Source organism: Heteronotia binoei, chromosome 3 (assembly GCF_032191835.1).
Source record: "Heteronotia binoei isolate CCM8104 ecotype False Entrance Well chromosome 3, APGP_CSIRO_Hbin_v1, whole genome shotgun sequence".
In the NCBI taxonomy this organism is placed as follows: Eukaryota; Metazoa; Chordata; class Lepidosauria; order Squamata; family Gekkonidae; genus Heteronotia; species Heteronotia binoei.
The window spans coordinates 48,620,807-48,638,534 of NC_083225.1; the positions used below are offsets into that span (position 1 = coordinate 48,620,807).

At 41.8% G+C, this 17,728-nt stretch overlaps 1 protein-coding gene across 2 annotated transcripts in view; it reads left to right on the top strand.

Annotated features, from left to right (window-relative positions):
• The window catches only part of TMEM255B (transmembrane protein 255B), a 72,102-nt gene that overhangs the window by 38,854 nt on the left and 15,520 nt on the right, over positions 1-17,728 (top strand). For both annotated transcript variants that reach the window (XM_060235087.1, XM_060235088.1), the window contains one exon: positions 1,407-1,496. In XM_060235087.1, coding sequence (XP_060091070.1) covers positions 1,407-1,496 — 90 coding nt within the window. The remainder of the gene's footprint in view (positions 1-1,406; positions 1,497-17,728) is intronic.

The following is a 17,728-nucleotide window of genomic DNA, read 5'->3' on the forward strand; positions in this document are numbered from 1 at the left end:
TGTAAGGAATTTCAGCCTTTTAATATCTTTCACCAGGATATTAATTTACTTTGTTGCCATAGTAACAAATGTGTTTTCCTGGTCACAGTTCTGCCAGATATTGATAATCTTTGTGCACTTATGGATGAAGACACAGCAATCCATCTGTTTATAAAGTTTACAATGTGTTTACTGCACAAATGTATAAGGGAAACTTGCTCCCCCCCTCCCCAGCTTGCCGTATTGTTCCCTCTTCCAGTTTTCTCCTATAGGACAGAGTCTATGGTTCAGTGGTAGAGCATCTAGTTTGCAAGCAGAAGATTACAGATTCAGTGTCTAGGGCAGGGGTCCTTAGCCCCTGGACCATGGACCGGAACTGGTCTGTGGAGCGAGGCAAAGGAGTCACACCACCCCTTTCGCCCGCTTGGGACCCGGGAGGATGAAAGAGGTATCTCAGCCTCACTACAAAGCTGCCTCCCCAAGAAGAAGACTGCACATTTATACCCTACTCTTCTCTCTGAATCAGTCTCAGAGTGGCTTACAATCTTCTTTATCTTCTTCCCCTTCAACAGACACCCTGTGAGGTAGGTGGGGCTGAAAGAGCTCTCACAGAAGCTGCCCTTTCAAGGACAACTCTTGAGAGAGCTATGGCTGACTCAAGGCCATTCCAGCAGCTGCAAGTGGAGGAGTGGGGAATCAAACCCATTTCTTCCAGATAAGAGTCTGCACACTTAACCACTACACCAAACAGCACAGATTTAAATCTATCTGAAAGGGTATATCTTTATAGGAGTAATGTTGTAGATTCTGTTTTGCATGTATTATTTGTGTTGGTATTTTTTGTGTGTGTATGTCACTTGGAAGTCAAGTTGACCTTTGATGACTGACCCTGGGCCTGGAGGATATTTAGGGAGGTGGCTGAATAAGCCTTATTGGGTATTTCAAGGACAGTCTCCCATCCAAGAACTAACCACAGTAGACCTTGATTTCTGAGATCTGATGAGATTAAGCTTGCCTTGGGCTATTGTCAGGGCTGTTTTGCATATATTATTAACTTATAGTCTTTATTCTGGACCTCAGTTTAATTTGTTGGTACCCTGGATTTCTAAACTTTTTGGCAGAGTATCTAGATTTGTGGTTTCAAATTTGCTTTTGAATATTATATTATCAGTTGCAAAATTCTTATCTATTGCAGTAAGGTTAAACAAAACAGAAGTTCAGTGGCACTTTGAAGGATGACAGCAATTCCTGAATGAGTGTGTGTTACCAGATATTCTGCATCACAATCCCCCCCCAATCTATAGTAAATCTATATGCTGAATGACCAAATGTGTGCTGGACATGTTGCAAACATTAAAATAACTTTTCATAATCATGTTTGGGTAGTTGTACAGAACACATGACGAATTCTGCTTTTCTCTTTCTAGCTGATAGCATCCATCGTGTTTATCAGCTTTGGAGTGGTAGCAGCTTTCTGTTGTGCAATAGTTGACGGTGTGTTTGCAGCACGGCACATAGTGAGTATATCTTTCGATATTATTCTTCTGTCCCGGCTAACACACGAATGCTTATGCCGTGTAACCAGGAAGAAATTCTGGTTGCTGTTGAATTCTAATTATTTATCTTGTTATCTTGCAAAACTAAAATAAATTATGTTTATTCCATCATAGGGTAGAACACCCTTCAGGAGCTACATGAATGTGAGAATGTAGAGGTGTTTCAAAGACAGTGGCTTGGCTCTAGTGCAATGCTTCCATGGGTAGAAGCATTTCCACCCATGAAGTGTGTCCTTTTTATGTCTTCCTTCCACTCTACTGTAGTCCAAAATACCCCTCCCCCCAATGTTCTTGAAGCAGCGTTTCAAGGGGTATTTTGGACTGTAAGAGGAGCTGAAGGTGAAAAGACCACGTTTTCCAAGTGCAAATGCTTCCACCCATGAAAATGTTGCACTGGATCCAAGCCAAGGTCTGTAAGTTGGGTCTTTTCCACATGGCAGCACTTCTCATGGAAGCTTCAGTGTTGCTGTAGCTCAGGGGTGGGGAACCTTTTTCCTGCCAAGGGTCATATGGATATTTATAATGTCATTCGTGGGCCATAAAAAATGATCAACTTAAAAAACAGTGCTCCACTGAGGGAGAATGATTCAGGCCAGCAAAATTAATGCAAATAATTGTTTTTTCTATTTAAAGTCATGTGGGGAGAGCCTAATCTGGCATACACACACACACACGCACACACACATGGCCCGCTGCCCTAGGCAAATGCAGAGATCCAGGGCTTTTTTGTAGAAAAAGCCCAGCAGGAACTCAGTAGCATATTAGACCACATCCCTAATATTAGCATATTAGGTCACACACTCATTTGCATATTAGGCCACACCATCTGCGATAATCAAGTGCAAACTGAACTGTGACAGTAACTTTTCCAGGCCCTGCAGCAATTCTGGCTGGCCAGCTAGGCCCCAGAGAGGCTGCCGCACAGTACATCTGGGCCCTGTGATTCCTGCCTGGCCCAGGGAAGGCTGCTGCACAGTGCAGCTGGGTCCCGTGATCCTCGCTGGCCAGCCAGGCCCCAGGGAAGCTGCCACATGGCTTGGTTCAGTCCAGCAATCCCTGAGGGCCACACCGATTGACCTCGATGGCCGTATATGGCCCTCGGGACAGAGGTTCCCCACCCCTGCTGTAGCTGATGATAGAACACAGCAGCAATGGGGATTCCAAATAGCAGCTACTCCTGCCTTTTCCTTGTCCTGGTTTCCATGCCAGTCATTTCCTTACCCACACTGTGGAGAGAGGAACTATTTAAAAAATTGCAATGGACATGACAATGTAATGTTATATTTATATGTCAGCTGCTGATTTTAAAAACTCAAAAAGCCCCTTGGTAGTATGTGGGCAGAGGATGAGAACTATGGGGATTTTTTTAAGCTAAGAGAAATAATAAAAGTTCATTGTCTGCTTTCCTTAATAAAGCACTTTTGTTGGGAGGGGATTGGTTAAAAAGGAAGAAGATGAAATAGAGTGAGAAGAGTTTAATATATTTATTTTTTCCTTTAATGATGCCATAAATTTGCAAAAATTGCTGCTATGGAAGACAGATCACCAGAGATGCATATAACTAGGCTGTTTGTCCCATTCAGAGGAAAAACACTTCACTTAATAAAACTCTGGATAAAAGCACTTATAAAATTAGAAGCTGATGTAAAAGAGGCTTGATTTAAAGTGCTCCTGTCTCATTTGAGAAATCATAATGCAGATGTAATTTGAATTGTTAAAAGTTTATTCCAACATTTGTGTATTCAAAACTACACTTCACCTAAAAATAAATAAATGAATAAATGGAATGTCAGAATCCAGTGAAACAAATATAGCTAAAAGTACTTTGTAATGATGTTAGTTCAGAAAAAAATGTGGATTTTACAGAAATCCATTATCTGAAAATCATATTTGTTGAAGGTGTATTGTTACCTATCAGTAGATAATGACCTTGCATATTGCAGGCTTAATTCCATTGTAAACAAACAAGCAAACAAACAATAACCTCTTGCTTAATAGGAAAGAGTTGTTTTACTTTGATTCTTCCTCCAGCAAGGGGAAAAGCTAACACGTTCTAAATAAATGTACCTCTTTGTTTCAATTACTAAAGAGTTATCTATTTCAAGAATGGAGTTAATCTTTTGTATCAACTATAGGCTGACATTTATTTTTTACAGCCTATGGAAACTGGCTGCAGCTAGCAAAGTTACTGCTGTGAGACAGGTTAGTGGGTGAAGGTAACATGAACTTCCAGAAGAAACCAAAGAGAGCCAGTCAGTGAAGGAGTATCAAGCATCAAGAAGTGACCTATCTACCTGCACTATCTGGCCTGTGTCTGGAATTTGGATTATAAGTAAGAGGCTTTCAAAGCAGAGAATACAGTATTCAGGAAGCCTGCGATTCTGATTTTAGAAATTACACACTTACAGTATTTTTAATGAATGTGATACCAGAATAAATTTGCATGGATGTGCAACAAAAGAAAGCAAGGTAAAAGGGGATGGAGGAAGGAGAATGACTGCTTCTGATGACATTCACTTGAAAACATAATATGTGAATGGATGTACACACATAGGAGAATGGACTTTTTTCTGGTTTTGGGTGAGCTCTGCTTCTCTTGGCCTGGTTCTGGATCCAGTGCAGTTTTGACCCTCCTCTCCATGGTTCAGGCAGGAATTTGACTTAAAATGTTTTTGGGTATAGATCCAGGTGGGTAGCTGTGTTAATCAGAATATAATTAGAGTCCAGTAGCACCTTTAAGACCAATAAAGTTTTATTCAAGGTATAAGCTTTCATGTGTACATAAACACTTCTTCAGGTACAATGAAATGGGAGGAAATAATTCAAAGTTATAGACAGGGCTGAAAAAAACCCAAATTAGCATATAACATGATGTAGACATTCTGAGACAAAGCAGGGAAAACAAGCCAAGTGCAAAGGGTCAACAGCTGTATGGAGCCAGTTAAGGGAAAACTGTCAAGCATTTTGTTCCTTTATTAGTATGCCTGTATTGTTAACTGTGATTCTAATGTGTTGCACATCAAAGCCATGTAACTTCTTCCTTAGTTCTCACTAGTAGCAAATGCAGGAATGTCCTCTTTGAAGATAAGGCCTCCTGAGATGCTTTCCCAGGCACAGACCTGGACCCAGGATGTTGCTAAACCACAAGAATAGATAAAGTAGCAAGCGTGTGAATTTCACACGCCTGAGTAGGAATTCCTAAGCGATCTTTGATGTGCCCCCTTAAAGCTAGTATTCTAGAGTTACACTGTATCACTTCCAGTCTGATGCTTACCTGAGCACAATGGATTATCAGTAAACTAATACTTTGTTTCAGAATCAACAGTTGGTTATTTTGAGATCTGATGCTTGACAGAAACAACATTTGAAGCAATAAATGTATCAAAATAGGAGATAAGGGTATAAGAGAATCTTTTCTAATTGTGGGAAAGTTAACTTTATGATGCCCATCTCCATCTGCCTCCCTTCAAGTGTGAAGATAACAATCACTATATGTTGTTCTAAATATTATAGCAATATGTTGTTCTTAGAAGTGTTGTGTCTGAAAAAATCTATACTTATATATTGCATTCTATTACGAACAGTATTCAAAAGAGAAAAGAGAGAGAAAGAGAGAGAGATAGGAATGCATAAAAGGTTGTATAGTCCTTCTTGGTGAGAATGAGTTTAGTATATGCAATGAGACAAGAGACCAATATCCCTGTTAAGTACAGGATGGGTGTTTGTTCCAAGTTTGGTAATAATTTGTAATTCAGCAATTTCCCTTTCCACTTTGTTCCTGAAGTTCCTTTGCAATCAAACAGCTACCTTGAGATCACTCATCGTATATTCTGGGCTAAAGTGTTCTCCTACAGGTTTCTGAGTCTTGTGATTCCTGATCTATTCCTAAATAGATCCCTACTGGAGGGGCATTTCCCATCAGCGCTCAAAGAGGCGGTGGTCCGTCCCCTCTTGAAGAAAACAACATTAGATCCGGCCGAATTGGCACACTATCGGCCGGTCTCGAATTTGCCCTTTTTGGGCAAACTTATCGAGAGGGCAGTGGCGATGCAGCTACAGAGTTTCCTGGAGGATGCTTCTGTCCTTGACCCCTACCAGTCTGGTTTTCGCCCGGGCCATGGGACGGAGACGGTGCTGGTCGCCCTGGTGGATGACCTTCAGTGGCATCTGGGTCAAGGCGGCTCGGCGGTGCTGATGTTGTTGGACCTATCGGCAGCGTTCGATATGGTCGACCATCGGCTTCTGGCGTGCCGCCTTGCCGACGCAGGGATTCAGGGGCTGGCCTTGCAATGGCTTTCCTCTTTCCTTGACGGTCGGGGACAAAGGGTGGCGATTGGGGAGGAACTGTCCCAGAGACACACGCTTGACTGTGGGGTGCCTCAAGGGGCGGTACTTTCCCCGATGTTATTCAACATCTATATGCGCCCCCTTGCCCAGATTGCCCGAAGGTATGGGCTGGGCTGTCATCAATATGCTGATGACACCCAGCTCTATCTGCTTATGGACGGCCGGCCCGCCTGCGTTCCAGAAAATCTGGACCGGGCGTTACAGGCAGTGGCTAGGTGGCTTAGGCTGAGCAGGCTGAAGCTGAATCCGGCGAAGACAGAGGTCCTTTGCTTGGGTCGCTGCGGCCTGGGAAGGGAAATCCCCCTGCCAGTTTTTGACGGCGCGCCGCTGACAGCGTCGGGCAGCGTCAAGAGCCTGGGGGTGCTATTGGAGCCTTCTCTGACGATGGAGGCTCAGATAGCAGCCACTGCCAAGTCCGCTTTCTTTCATCTTAGGCGGGCGAGGCAGTTGGCCCCCTTCCTGGAACGCGACGACCTAGCAACAGTGATTCATGCTACGGTCACCTCGAGGTTGGACTACTGTAATGCCCTCTACATGGGGCTACCCTTATGCCGGACCCGGAAGCTGCAGTTGGTGCAGAATGCTGCTGCCCGGCTGTTATTAGGGCTCCCAAGATGGGAGCACATTCGGCCGGGGCTTCGGGGTCTGCACTGGCTGCCAGTAATATTCCGAGTCCGGTACAAGGTGTTGGTCATTACCTTTAAAGCCCTATATGGCCTAGGACCTGCCTACCTTAGGGACCGTCTCTCCCCACACGTTCCCCAGAGAGTACTACGCTCGGGTTCACAAAACCTGTTGGTAGTCCCCGGGCCAAAGGAGGCCCGTCTAAAATCCACCAGGGATCGGGCCTTCTCAATAGCGGCACCTTACTGGTGGAACCAGCTGCCGGAGGAGGTGCGGGCCCTGCGGGACCTAGGGCAGTTCCGCAGGGCCTGTAAGACTCTTCCGGCAGGCCTACAACACCTAACTGAAGAGGAGAACATCTTGGATGGAACAAAATGCTTTTATAGACCGCTGGTTTTATTTTATCTTGTTTTATCAATTGTGGTTTTAACTGTACTTGTAAATGTTTTAAACTGAATTATGTGAATTATTGTGTTGTGAGCCGCCCTGAGACACTTCGGTGAGAAGGGCGGGATATAAGTCCATTAAATAAATAAATAAATGTCAGATTTGTGTCCATTTATCCTTTGGCGTAGGGTTTGTCCAGTTTGTCCTATGTAGAGAACTTAAGCGCATTGTTGGCATTTAATGGCATATATAATGTTAGAAGATGAGCAAGTGACTTGCAGAGCTTGCAGTACACCCAGATGCCAACTTTGCTGTCACAAATACCCAGACAACACAATTACTGGACCCAACAACATCAACTTTACTACACCATCTCAGGCTTATTCACTCGCTCATCTTCTATGAATGCTTTCCAGGAATTAGTGGATTTCTTGACGCCATCTGGTGGGTTTAACTTGAAGTAGCAGGAAGGTTCAGGTGGAATACCTATTCCCAACATCAGTACAGACTGTGTAGTGGTTTCAGGCTGAGATGCAGATATCATGCTGAGCTTCCTTGCTCATATATTCCCTTTCTCTACTAAAATGTATTAACATATTTTAGGAAATACAAATACTTTTCAGTGGCAGAGAGGCTGCTAAAATTAGAAATCATTCCCTTAATAAATGGCAAGGTAATAGGAAACTGAACTCAAATATCGTGCAGTGCTTTGCCTTAATTAAATTTACCAAGCCACTCTGGAGGAAAATGTTAGATGTATTTTCTTTCCCCATGGTGGTGCATGATGTAAAATCATAGCTAATTATTTTAATATCATTTCCATCCTGTGTGAGTCATTTAATAGCCTGGTTTATATGATGAACTAAAAAAAAATAGAATTAATCATTCTGAAGGCAAAAGTAAGATTCATTCACTTCTGAGGCTTAGATCTTAGTTTTGTTTGTAGCCTGTTTTTGAATTATTTTATTTTGATGTAGCTCTTAAAATAATGGATAATGATGTTCTAAAGCAAGCATCTTAGGCCACCATTGTTTCAGTGAATGACTGCACATGTGATTATCCAGGTTATCTCTTTGTTCTAAAACCATGCTTCTAACTATATGGGGTGCTAACTTTCTACTTTAGTAATAGCATACTTCCATGCAGATTGTATATATTGCAATGTGCTATAGCTTTCCACTGATTTTTGTGAAAGCTACTTCTAATGTTGTCAGCAGGTCCCTTTCAGTTAGTAACTGACCAATACCAGGAGGGGTAACTGGACTTTTCTTAGCATGTGACAACAAACAGAGACTTTTGTAGTCCCTCATTACTTGAAATAGAAGCGTTCAGAGTGCTGGAGAAGAAACAGCATAAAGGGTATCAAAACTGAAAATTAAAATTGAGGAAACCTGGTGAAAGGGGTATGAGAATTGTCCATTAAGTCCCATCAAAAATCAGGAGCTTGTTTTCTGAGATACATAAGTCCTTTGTTTAATGCTGAAATATTTGGATACGAATTTGTGAGTAAAAAATGTTCATTGTGAAGTACATTTTTTCCTGAGAACTTGCTAATTATTTACTTAGAAAGGAAAAATAATACCCCATTTTAGGATGTTCACACATCTAATCAGCATGAAGATAAAGACAGAGAAATTTAGTACAACCTATTGATTAAGGGTGGAAAACTGTTGTAGTCAGATTCAATTTTGTGTCATCTTAAACACTTGAATTGCATTATTTAATACTGGAAAAGCTAGTTATATGTTTGGAAGACAATTAAAGGGTTCATTTGGTTTGGGAAACACGTCTTGGCCCAAACCAGCCAATATATTTCTAAAAAGTTGCCTTCCTCACAGTCACATAGCAGCAGCTGCAGGATATGAATGGCCTTTTAAAAGTCTGCGAGGGCCAGATTCAGCTCGGGATTGTGGCATGTGAGGAATGGCTCCTTTCCCCCTCCCCTCCACCAATTTCATGACTAAAAACAGCTTGAGGGACTTATTTGTCCCATTTTGGAGCTGTATATGTCCCCCTCCTCCACACTGTGGTCCCAAGCCAAATAGAGACCTTACGCACTTAAAACTCCATCTCCTGCAGTTGCTTTTTGGCTCTTTAAAATATTATCATATAATTTGGTTCTCAGTTTGTCTGCAGTTTCCTTTAGCTGTTCTTTAAACCCCAGGGTTCCAACACCTTGCTGGCCCATTTCTTGCTTCTGACATATTTAAAGCAATTATTTTTGCCAAAATGATGTTAACAGTATGCTCCTCATATTCCTCTTTTCATTTCTTTTTTACTAGCTTGCTTTTTTTTTTTGTCAGAACCTCCTCCTTTGAGCAAGTCCACTTTCTAAAGGAATCATTCTTGCCTTTTATAGCTTCCTTGACTTTATCAAAGATTTCAGGTTTTCACGGCTGGTAACATCATTAGGGTTTGTAGAGTCTTTCAGGATCAAGTGCCGTGTTCTACTGGAGAAAGTTTTCCTTCCAGACGTTTCGTTCTCAGCTGCGGAGAACATCCTCAGTGGTGCAACGCCACTGAGGATGTTCTCCGCAGCTGAGAACGAAACGTCTGGAAGGAAAACTTTCTCCAGTAGAACACGGCACTTGATCCCGAAAGACTCTACAAATTCCTTGACTTTCCTCCTTAACCACACCAGCATCTTCTTAGATTCAGTGGTACCCTTTCTAATCTGCAGTGTATATTCTGAGATCCAGTACTGTGGATTTAAATAATTTCCTTTCCCTACAAGGATCTGAACCTGCCTGCCTTTAAGCTTCCTTTTGATTAATCTCTTCATTTATCAGTAGTTTTCTCTTCTGAAATAAAATATGTTTCGGTTGGACCTGTTTGGGTGGCTTTCTGTTGACATAAATGATGAACCTAATCCCACTATGATTACAGTTCTCAATTGGTGCAGCAATGTTTTCATTTCAAAGCAGGCAATTCCCAATTCCTTCTTCTTTCATTGGCTACATAACCAAGATCTCAAATGCACAATGATTTATAGTATTTTGGAATTTTGGGATTGACAGAGCAGAGGGTGACTTCTTGCTGTTCTTGATAGCTCCTTGACCCTCAAGAGCATTTTTGGGGGGATGTCTTAGTGGACTACAGTAAAAGGGGAAGTTGGCGATCCAGCCAGCTTTTTCTCTCACCTGATTTCTTCCTTACTCCACTCCTCTATAGCAGATACCTTTTGTCCATGATGATCCCATGATCTCCAAGCAGCCCTTTTGGAATTTCTCGTCCGCTTTTTACCAACATAATAGCTGGTTGAACCCAATTGACTTAACATTTAACATTGTTATTAACCTACTATTGATGTAATTTTCATTTTGGCATATGTTCAGCAGGGTCACCATAGAAGAGATCTGACAGCTATTACTTGAGTAGCTGGCAGTGGAGACTAAAAGTAAGGAAGTACAGATATTATGTAGGAAAGAGGATCATCCATCTGAGGGCCAAACAGATATGAGGTGTTCTTGTGGCTACTATAAGGACACCGCCATGACTTTAAAATGCTACAAGAGGCCCAATCCTGATTCAGTCCACAGCATGGTGGGCTGAGGCACTCTTCTCCTCCTGTGCCTTATCAAGTGTCAAAATGTTTTGGCACTTGCAAAACCATGGGAGAGAAAACAAGAGCACCTCAGTGTTTCACAGCATTTTAAAGCGTTTTGAGGCCATATCAACATTGTTTAGTACCAAATTAGATGTGAGCATCCTTGTGGCTAGACTGTCTTGTCTAATTTGGCCCTAAGTAATGTTGAAAAGCATACTGCAGTCCAAGCTCTGCTCACAACCTGAGTGCAATTCCATCGGAAGCTGGGTTCAGGTAGCCAGCTCAAGGTTGACTCAGCCTTCCCTCCTTCCGAAATTGGTAAAATGAGTACCCAGCTTGCTGGGGGGAAAGTGTAAATTGCTGGGGGTAAAGTATAGATGACTGGGGAAGACAATGGCAAACCACCCCGTTAAAAAGTCTGTGTGAAAACGTTGTAATACAACGTCACTTCAGAGTCAGAAACAACTGGTGCTTGCACAGGGGACTACCTTTACCTTTTTAGTGTTGAAATGGTCTCTAGTTCTGGTTTCCTATACAGTGACTGATCTTTTTTCCCCACTAGCAGGGCTAGTAAAACCTTGAAGGGCATTTAGACTGGGAAAACAACATGGTGGAAATGTTAATCCTTCCCAGTGCCACTTCTTCCTTTAAATTAGCAACTAGAGTTCCCTATATAAGGTGAGTTAGTGTGAGCTAGCTCATAATTTTTTAGCCTCCATTCCACAGATTTTTATCTTAGCTCAGGAAAATAGCCTCAGAACAACTAATTTATGCAGTAACTCAGAAGTTTATTGCCAGTAGCTCATGAAGTAGAATTTCTGCTCACAAGACATCACAGCTTAGAGACAGAAAAGAAAGTGGATTGTGGATTTCCTGTGTTTCAGGGTATGTTTTTTTTTTTTTGAGTGAAATTCTAATGGAGCATTGTGACCTTAGTTTGGCAGATGACGTGAATCTCCAAATCAGACTTAAGTTTTATGTTTTTCCTGTCTACAATCTTGGTTATTTTGACAGACAATATGCCCATGTTCCTCTAGGGGGCACACTTGCTCTTTCTCATATTATTTTAACCCTTAAAAATGGTATGCTGCTTTCATGTTTAATTTTTAATTTTTAAAAAGCAAATTTGCTTACATTACAGCTGATGTGACAAAGCAGCAAGCTATTTCAATGTATGCTGGATTTATTGGATTTATGAGAAATCCTTAAGCCTGGTTAGTTATAGAGATGCTTCAGAATGTGAGCTGATTTATGGAGAATGAAAAGGCTGTATGGCAGTATCCTTCACTAGCACTGTTGGAAATGAAACAGAAGTCCTGTGGAATCTTAAAGACTACCGACATTTATTCCAGCATAAACTTTTCAGATGCTCATTAGAAAGAAATAATTTTGGAGTTATTTATGAGAAAATCACAGACGAGTAGAGAATAAGATGAGCTGGAGTTAAGAAGTTGGTTTCTATTTTGTTATAAATCTTCCCAGTGTGATTCCCTGTGTAACAAGCAGGAACCGTCCTGCTTGTTGCCCACTGGATGATGATGGCGGTCAGAGCCCCCCCGCCCTGCAATACTGACCTACATAGAATCCAGAACTAGAAAGAACATATGTGTAATACCTTTTTTTGTTAAGACTATTTAATGACACAAAATACTGTGCAAGATTTTGCTCTTAAATGAACCTTTCTCAAGCAGATGTTACAGAAGAAGAAGAAGAAAGCTAGGCTCTTATGCTGACTCTAGTCATGTTGGATGCTGGTAACTATTTGCTGGAGGTGTTAGATTCTAGTATTTGCATTTTAGGAAGAAGAAGTAAGCCAAGGAGATACATCTCAGTTGCACAAATGAAGTCCAGCTAGCTCTAAATGTCACTCAAATTTCTAGCCGCTTATGAAGTACAGATAGAAAGTGTAATGAAGTAGGATAAACACAAATGATGAAGGAAGCAGCAGTTATAGGAACTTGGATATAATCTAGACTTGGCGGTTGAATGTTAATTGTATCTATGTTATAATAGCATGTGCAAGCTCAATTGTGAATTTAAATCTTCAACAATTTAAGAAGATGCTTGTTCTAGTCAGATCTATTGTCGTGACATTTTAAAAGATGCCTTCTGCTTGTCATAGGGAATCTGAAAGTTCATTGTCTAAATCAGATTTCAGAAAATTTGTTCATTTGTTCTTTAAAAATCTTTATTTTACATTTTTCATAGCGTTCTTTAGTACAGCAAAAAGTAATTCTATTCCTCAGTCACAATCCAAGGTTATGCAATGTTGAATTTCAACTAGTCAATTAAATGTAGCAAAAAGAAGCCTAAATTTATTAATTTTATAACTAAGTTACAGTGTCTTGTTGAATAACTTTTATGTAAACTGAAAGACAATTGTTGTTATATTGTTGACATGCTCCCCAGTTTCCCTAGCAGTGAGAACACTCAGGAGGTAGTGCTTACCTGGATGGGAACAGAGCAGGAGATTTACAGTCAATGTTTCCTCTAAGCTGCAGAGTCTTGTGAGCAAAAATTCTGCTTTGTGAGCTACTGAAATTAAAGTTGTGAGCTACTGGCATTAATGTTGTGAACGACTGCATACATTATTGTGCTCTGGGGTCATCTTTCCTGAGCTAAGACAAAAATCTGTGACCTGGAGGCTAAAAATCTGTGAGCTAGCTCATGCTAACTCAGCTTAGAGGGAACACTGCTTACAGTGTTTTTGTAGTATTTGCTTTATTCACAAAACTACAATTAGAGCTCAGGTAGTCCTGTAGGGCAGCCAATCTTCAACCCCGCAGCAGCTAGAGAGGTTTCCTGTACCCCCTAGGTGCTTCAGCCATTTTATAGCAGTGTCTGTTTCTCTCTCACTCTCACACACCCCTTTAGCTGTGAGGAGAGTTGCCTCTTTCAAGTGGTAGAGGGTTACTTTAAAAAATAACGAAAGCTGGGAATTCAGAGAGATCAAATAGATTGTGACAATAATGTTATTGAGCTAGTGCATAAAAGCAGTTACTGATTTCTTTTTTAAAGCCTTCAAAAAGTCCTCCAGCAGTGTGGCAGTGGGTGTCAATGTTCCCTTTAAGCTGCAGAGTCTTGTGAGCAAAAATTCTACTTTGTGAGCTACTGGCATTAAAGTTGTGAGCTACTGCATAAATCAGTGTTCTCTGGGGTCGTCCTTCCTGAGCTGAGACAAAAATGTGTGAGCTGCAGGTTAAAAATCTATGAGCTAGCTCACACTTACTCAGCTTGGAGGGAACACTGGTGGGTGTCATTGGTCACCTGAAGGGATTGATGGAAAGAAAATGGCATCAATGTGACGTTCAAAAAACTCACCTTTCCATTCAGATAGCTTGTTAATTCACTTGGACCATATTATTTCCTGAAAGATTGTAGCAAGTTGGGTTTCAGAAAGACCGTATTGAGGATGAAAGACCTGGAAAGTGGTCAACGTTATGGTGGATGCTCTAAAAACAATCTCCTGTAGACTGGAAGCCAAAGTGGAGAAAATCCATCATGTGATGCAGCCATAGTTAAATGTGTACTAAACAGTAATAGTTAGTATCAAAATATACAACATAACTCCATACTACTTTCCTCCTCCCTAGTACAGAACTCAGAATTTTTATGTTAATTCTGAACAAGTCCATTTTTATGCATGTATTTAGTATTTATAAAGATGTAGCATTACTGAACAACAGGCGATATACAATCACTCCACTTATGGTCATTTCACACAAATTGGCCATTGAACCTCCTAGAGTGTCATGTCCCATTTCACTCTTTTTCTTTGGTAGAATGTAAATAATACAAAGCTTTTATATCAACAAACAAGGAAACCACAAGTGAGTGAAAGCAAAGTCTTCATCTTCTTCTGCAATTCAGAAACAGGAACTACATTTTGCAACAGAGTTATCCTGAGCTCCACCTGATTTGTGTCAAAGGACATAACCTGTTGATAAATCAAGTTATTTCCATGCATGTATGAACCAGGCCTTCGTATGGAGCAATGTTTAGTTGAAGTTCCTAACTCCTTTCTTTTAATCTTCAGACAATCATATTGATTCCTTCACCACCTGGTTATCAGAATATGGAATAATTCCACAGAAGTTTCACATGGTACCATATTAGAAAGATGAATATGATGTTCTTCCACTCTCCTTTGTCTTCTTCCCTAGCTCCACCTCCCTCAGTAACTGTTTGTCAAGTTCCAAACTTGAGGTCAGTCATGCATTGCTTATGGTGTCTGGAATCACTCGATGAGGTTAGGCATTTGTCAGCAGCAGAGATGCTATTGTGTAAAGTGCCATCAAGTCTTAGCTAACTTATGATGAATGGAGGTGGTTTGCCATTGCCTACCTCTGTATAGTGACCCAGGGCTTCCTTGATGGTCTCCCATCCAAATGCTAATCAGGGCTGACTGTGCTTAGCTTCCAAGATCTGATGAGATTAAACTAGCCTGGGCCATCTAGATCAGAAACTGTTGGGAAGATCTAATTGGATTTTTCACTGTCCATTTTCCTCACTAGCTTGTCTATGTGGGTTACATCTCTGACTCGCATTAACAGCAGAAATTAAATGAGAAGAGGGGTCATAAGAACATAAGAGAAGCCATGTTGGATCAGGCCAATGGCCCATCCAGTCCAACACTCTGTGTCACACAGTGGCCAAAAAAAAAATGGTGGGTAATAGCCACTGATGGACCTCTGCTCCATATTTTTATCCAATTCCCTCTTGAAGCTGTCCATACTTGTAGCCGCGGCCACCTCCTGTGGCAGTGAAAGTGGAAGGGTCTTGTCAAGACTATCTGGAATCCCCTTGCCCATGCTTTGAAGGTAGCACTGGTTATGAAGAAGTGTGCATACACATGAGAGCTTATACCTAGAATTAAACTTTGTTGGTCGTAAAGGTGCCACTGGACTCAAACTTTGTTCTACTGGTTATGAATTGGAAAGGGAAAGAGGTTTGTACATTATCAAGGGCACTGTCTCCTTATCCACATATTGAATGCAAAATGAAAACTTACCCTCTCACCCAAAAATTCCAGAAATGCCTTGATTCAGTTTTGTGGCTGTCTTCTCAGCATCTTTTATATTACAAAATATTGCCAGACATTATGGAAACGAAAGCAGAATCCTGTAAGCGTTAGTCTTCATAGTACTTTTCCTCTTTGTTATTTTTGTACTAAAATTGCCCCCACTTAAGGAGAAACATTAATGCCTATATCATTTCCTTTGTGCAGCAAAAGACAAAGGGCAGGTTTTGTTAGCAGCTTCTGTGGTTGCATTAGATTTTTAAAGAAGAATCAGACAAACTGCATGCAACTGAACAAAGTTTGAGTCCAGCGGCACTTTAAGACCCACAGAGTTTGAATCAAAGTATGAGCTTTCATGTGCATGCACACTTCCTCAGATATAATGGAATGGAATGTACCAGTCCATACATATAAGGCAGAAGTTAAACAGCAAATTAGCATACAACATAATGAAGATGTTTTTAACAGATGCAGACAGGAGTAACAAGCCAAGTGTCATGGGTGCTGGGGACCCTGCAGAAGAAGCTGAGCCTGCAGAAGAAACTGCGCCCCTGCCACCTGCACCAGTGCCCCTGCCTCCTGCTGGAGAAGATCCAAGCCCCCCTGCCTCGCTCTCTCGGGTGGCTCGTGTACGTGACCACCTTCGTCAGGACCTCAGGGATTGGAGGAGGGCGGCACGCTCACGAGCAAGACGCTCCCTGAGCCCTGAGTTTTGAAAGGATTCTGGCCCTTCTGGAGTGAAGATGCTTGAGTCTCAACAGGATCCTGGCTGCCTCTCTGAGCCAGCAATTGGCCCAAATGGGCAACAGCCAGCAGAGGGCTATATAGCTGTGGGCTTTGGGAGGAGGCTTTGTGGAAGCAACTAGTCACTTACCTGATGTTCTAGCATCCACTTCGGCTTTTGACTTTGACTTCTGGACCCCCTGACTTCGGCTTCTGAACCTCTGACCTGCGATACCTGGACTGTGATTCGGTTTTGGCGCCTTGGACCCTCTTTGCTCACCAGCTACAGACCTTGGACTGCCCCTGGACTTTGCCTGACCCGGCCTCAGCCCGTGACACCAAGTTTATAAAGTCACCATTGTTTACATTTAATTCTGGAGGTCACCATTGTTTACATTTAATTCTACATTTAACTGTGGAGCAAATAAGTATGTCAAAATAGGAGGTAGATGTGTAAATATATCATTTGTGGAGTGCTTGTTATTACACGCCATCTGTCTCTCAAGGATAGAAGCAACTAATAACACCTTTTTCTTTGATGTGGGGTGATTTGTAATCTATTCAACCTTTTCATTGAATCGTATGCATGCACACGAAAGCTCATACCTTGAATAAAACTTCGTTAGTCTTAAAGGTGCCACTGGACTCTAACTTTCCTCTACTGCTTCAGACCAACATAGCTACCCACCTGAATCTGTCTGCATGCAACTGTTTGGCCCCTAGTTTCATAGAAACTTCCAGGGACTTAACATCATTCTCAGGCAGCTAGCTTCATTGTTCAACTATTCTTACAGTTGCAAAGTATTGTGTGAGAGCCAGGCTAAATGTGAAATACTATAAGTTCAACCTTTCCAAATACAGTTTAGCCTGTGGTCAGAATCCAATTATATATATATATTCATATACAGAGAACTCTTTCCCCTAGTACAGGGGTGTTAAATGTCTGGCCCGTGAGCCAGCTCTTTTCTCCCCCTTCTCCCACTCCTGTCCTCGCCATTTGAAGCTCCCAAGTTTGACAAAGTTCCTTTCTCTTTCAGTTCTCTGCTTTTTCTGCCTTGTCTTTGCAGGCTGCAGCACAGACAAAGCTTCAAGGAAAACATGGAATGGACTCTCCATCAAAGCTGAGGGGAGAATGTGGAGTGGATTTTCCATTAAGGTCTCTGTGCCCAGGGACCTTGATAGAAGACCCATTCCACATTTTCCTTGCTTTGTCTGTGCTGCAATGTGTTTCAAGTTCCTATATAGAAAGCTGAAGCTCAGACTTCCTGGGGTTGTGCCCTTGCAAATAAAGGGTTGACGTTTTAATCTAGCTTGTCTCTGCTCAATGGACCTGACCTAGAGAGTACCCTAACCTGGGACCCGACAGCCAAAGGGGGATATTATACTGGAGAACATAAGAGAAGCCATGTTGGATCATGCCAATGGCCCATCGAGTCCAACACTCTGTCACACAGTTGCTAAAGAAAAAACTAGATGCCATCAGGAGATCCACAAGTGGGGCCAAGACACTAGAAGCCCTCCCACTGTTGCCCCCCCCCAAGCACC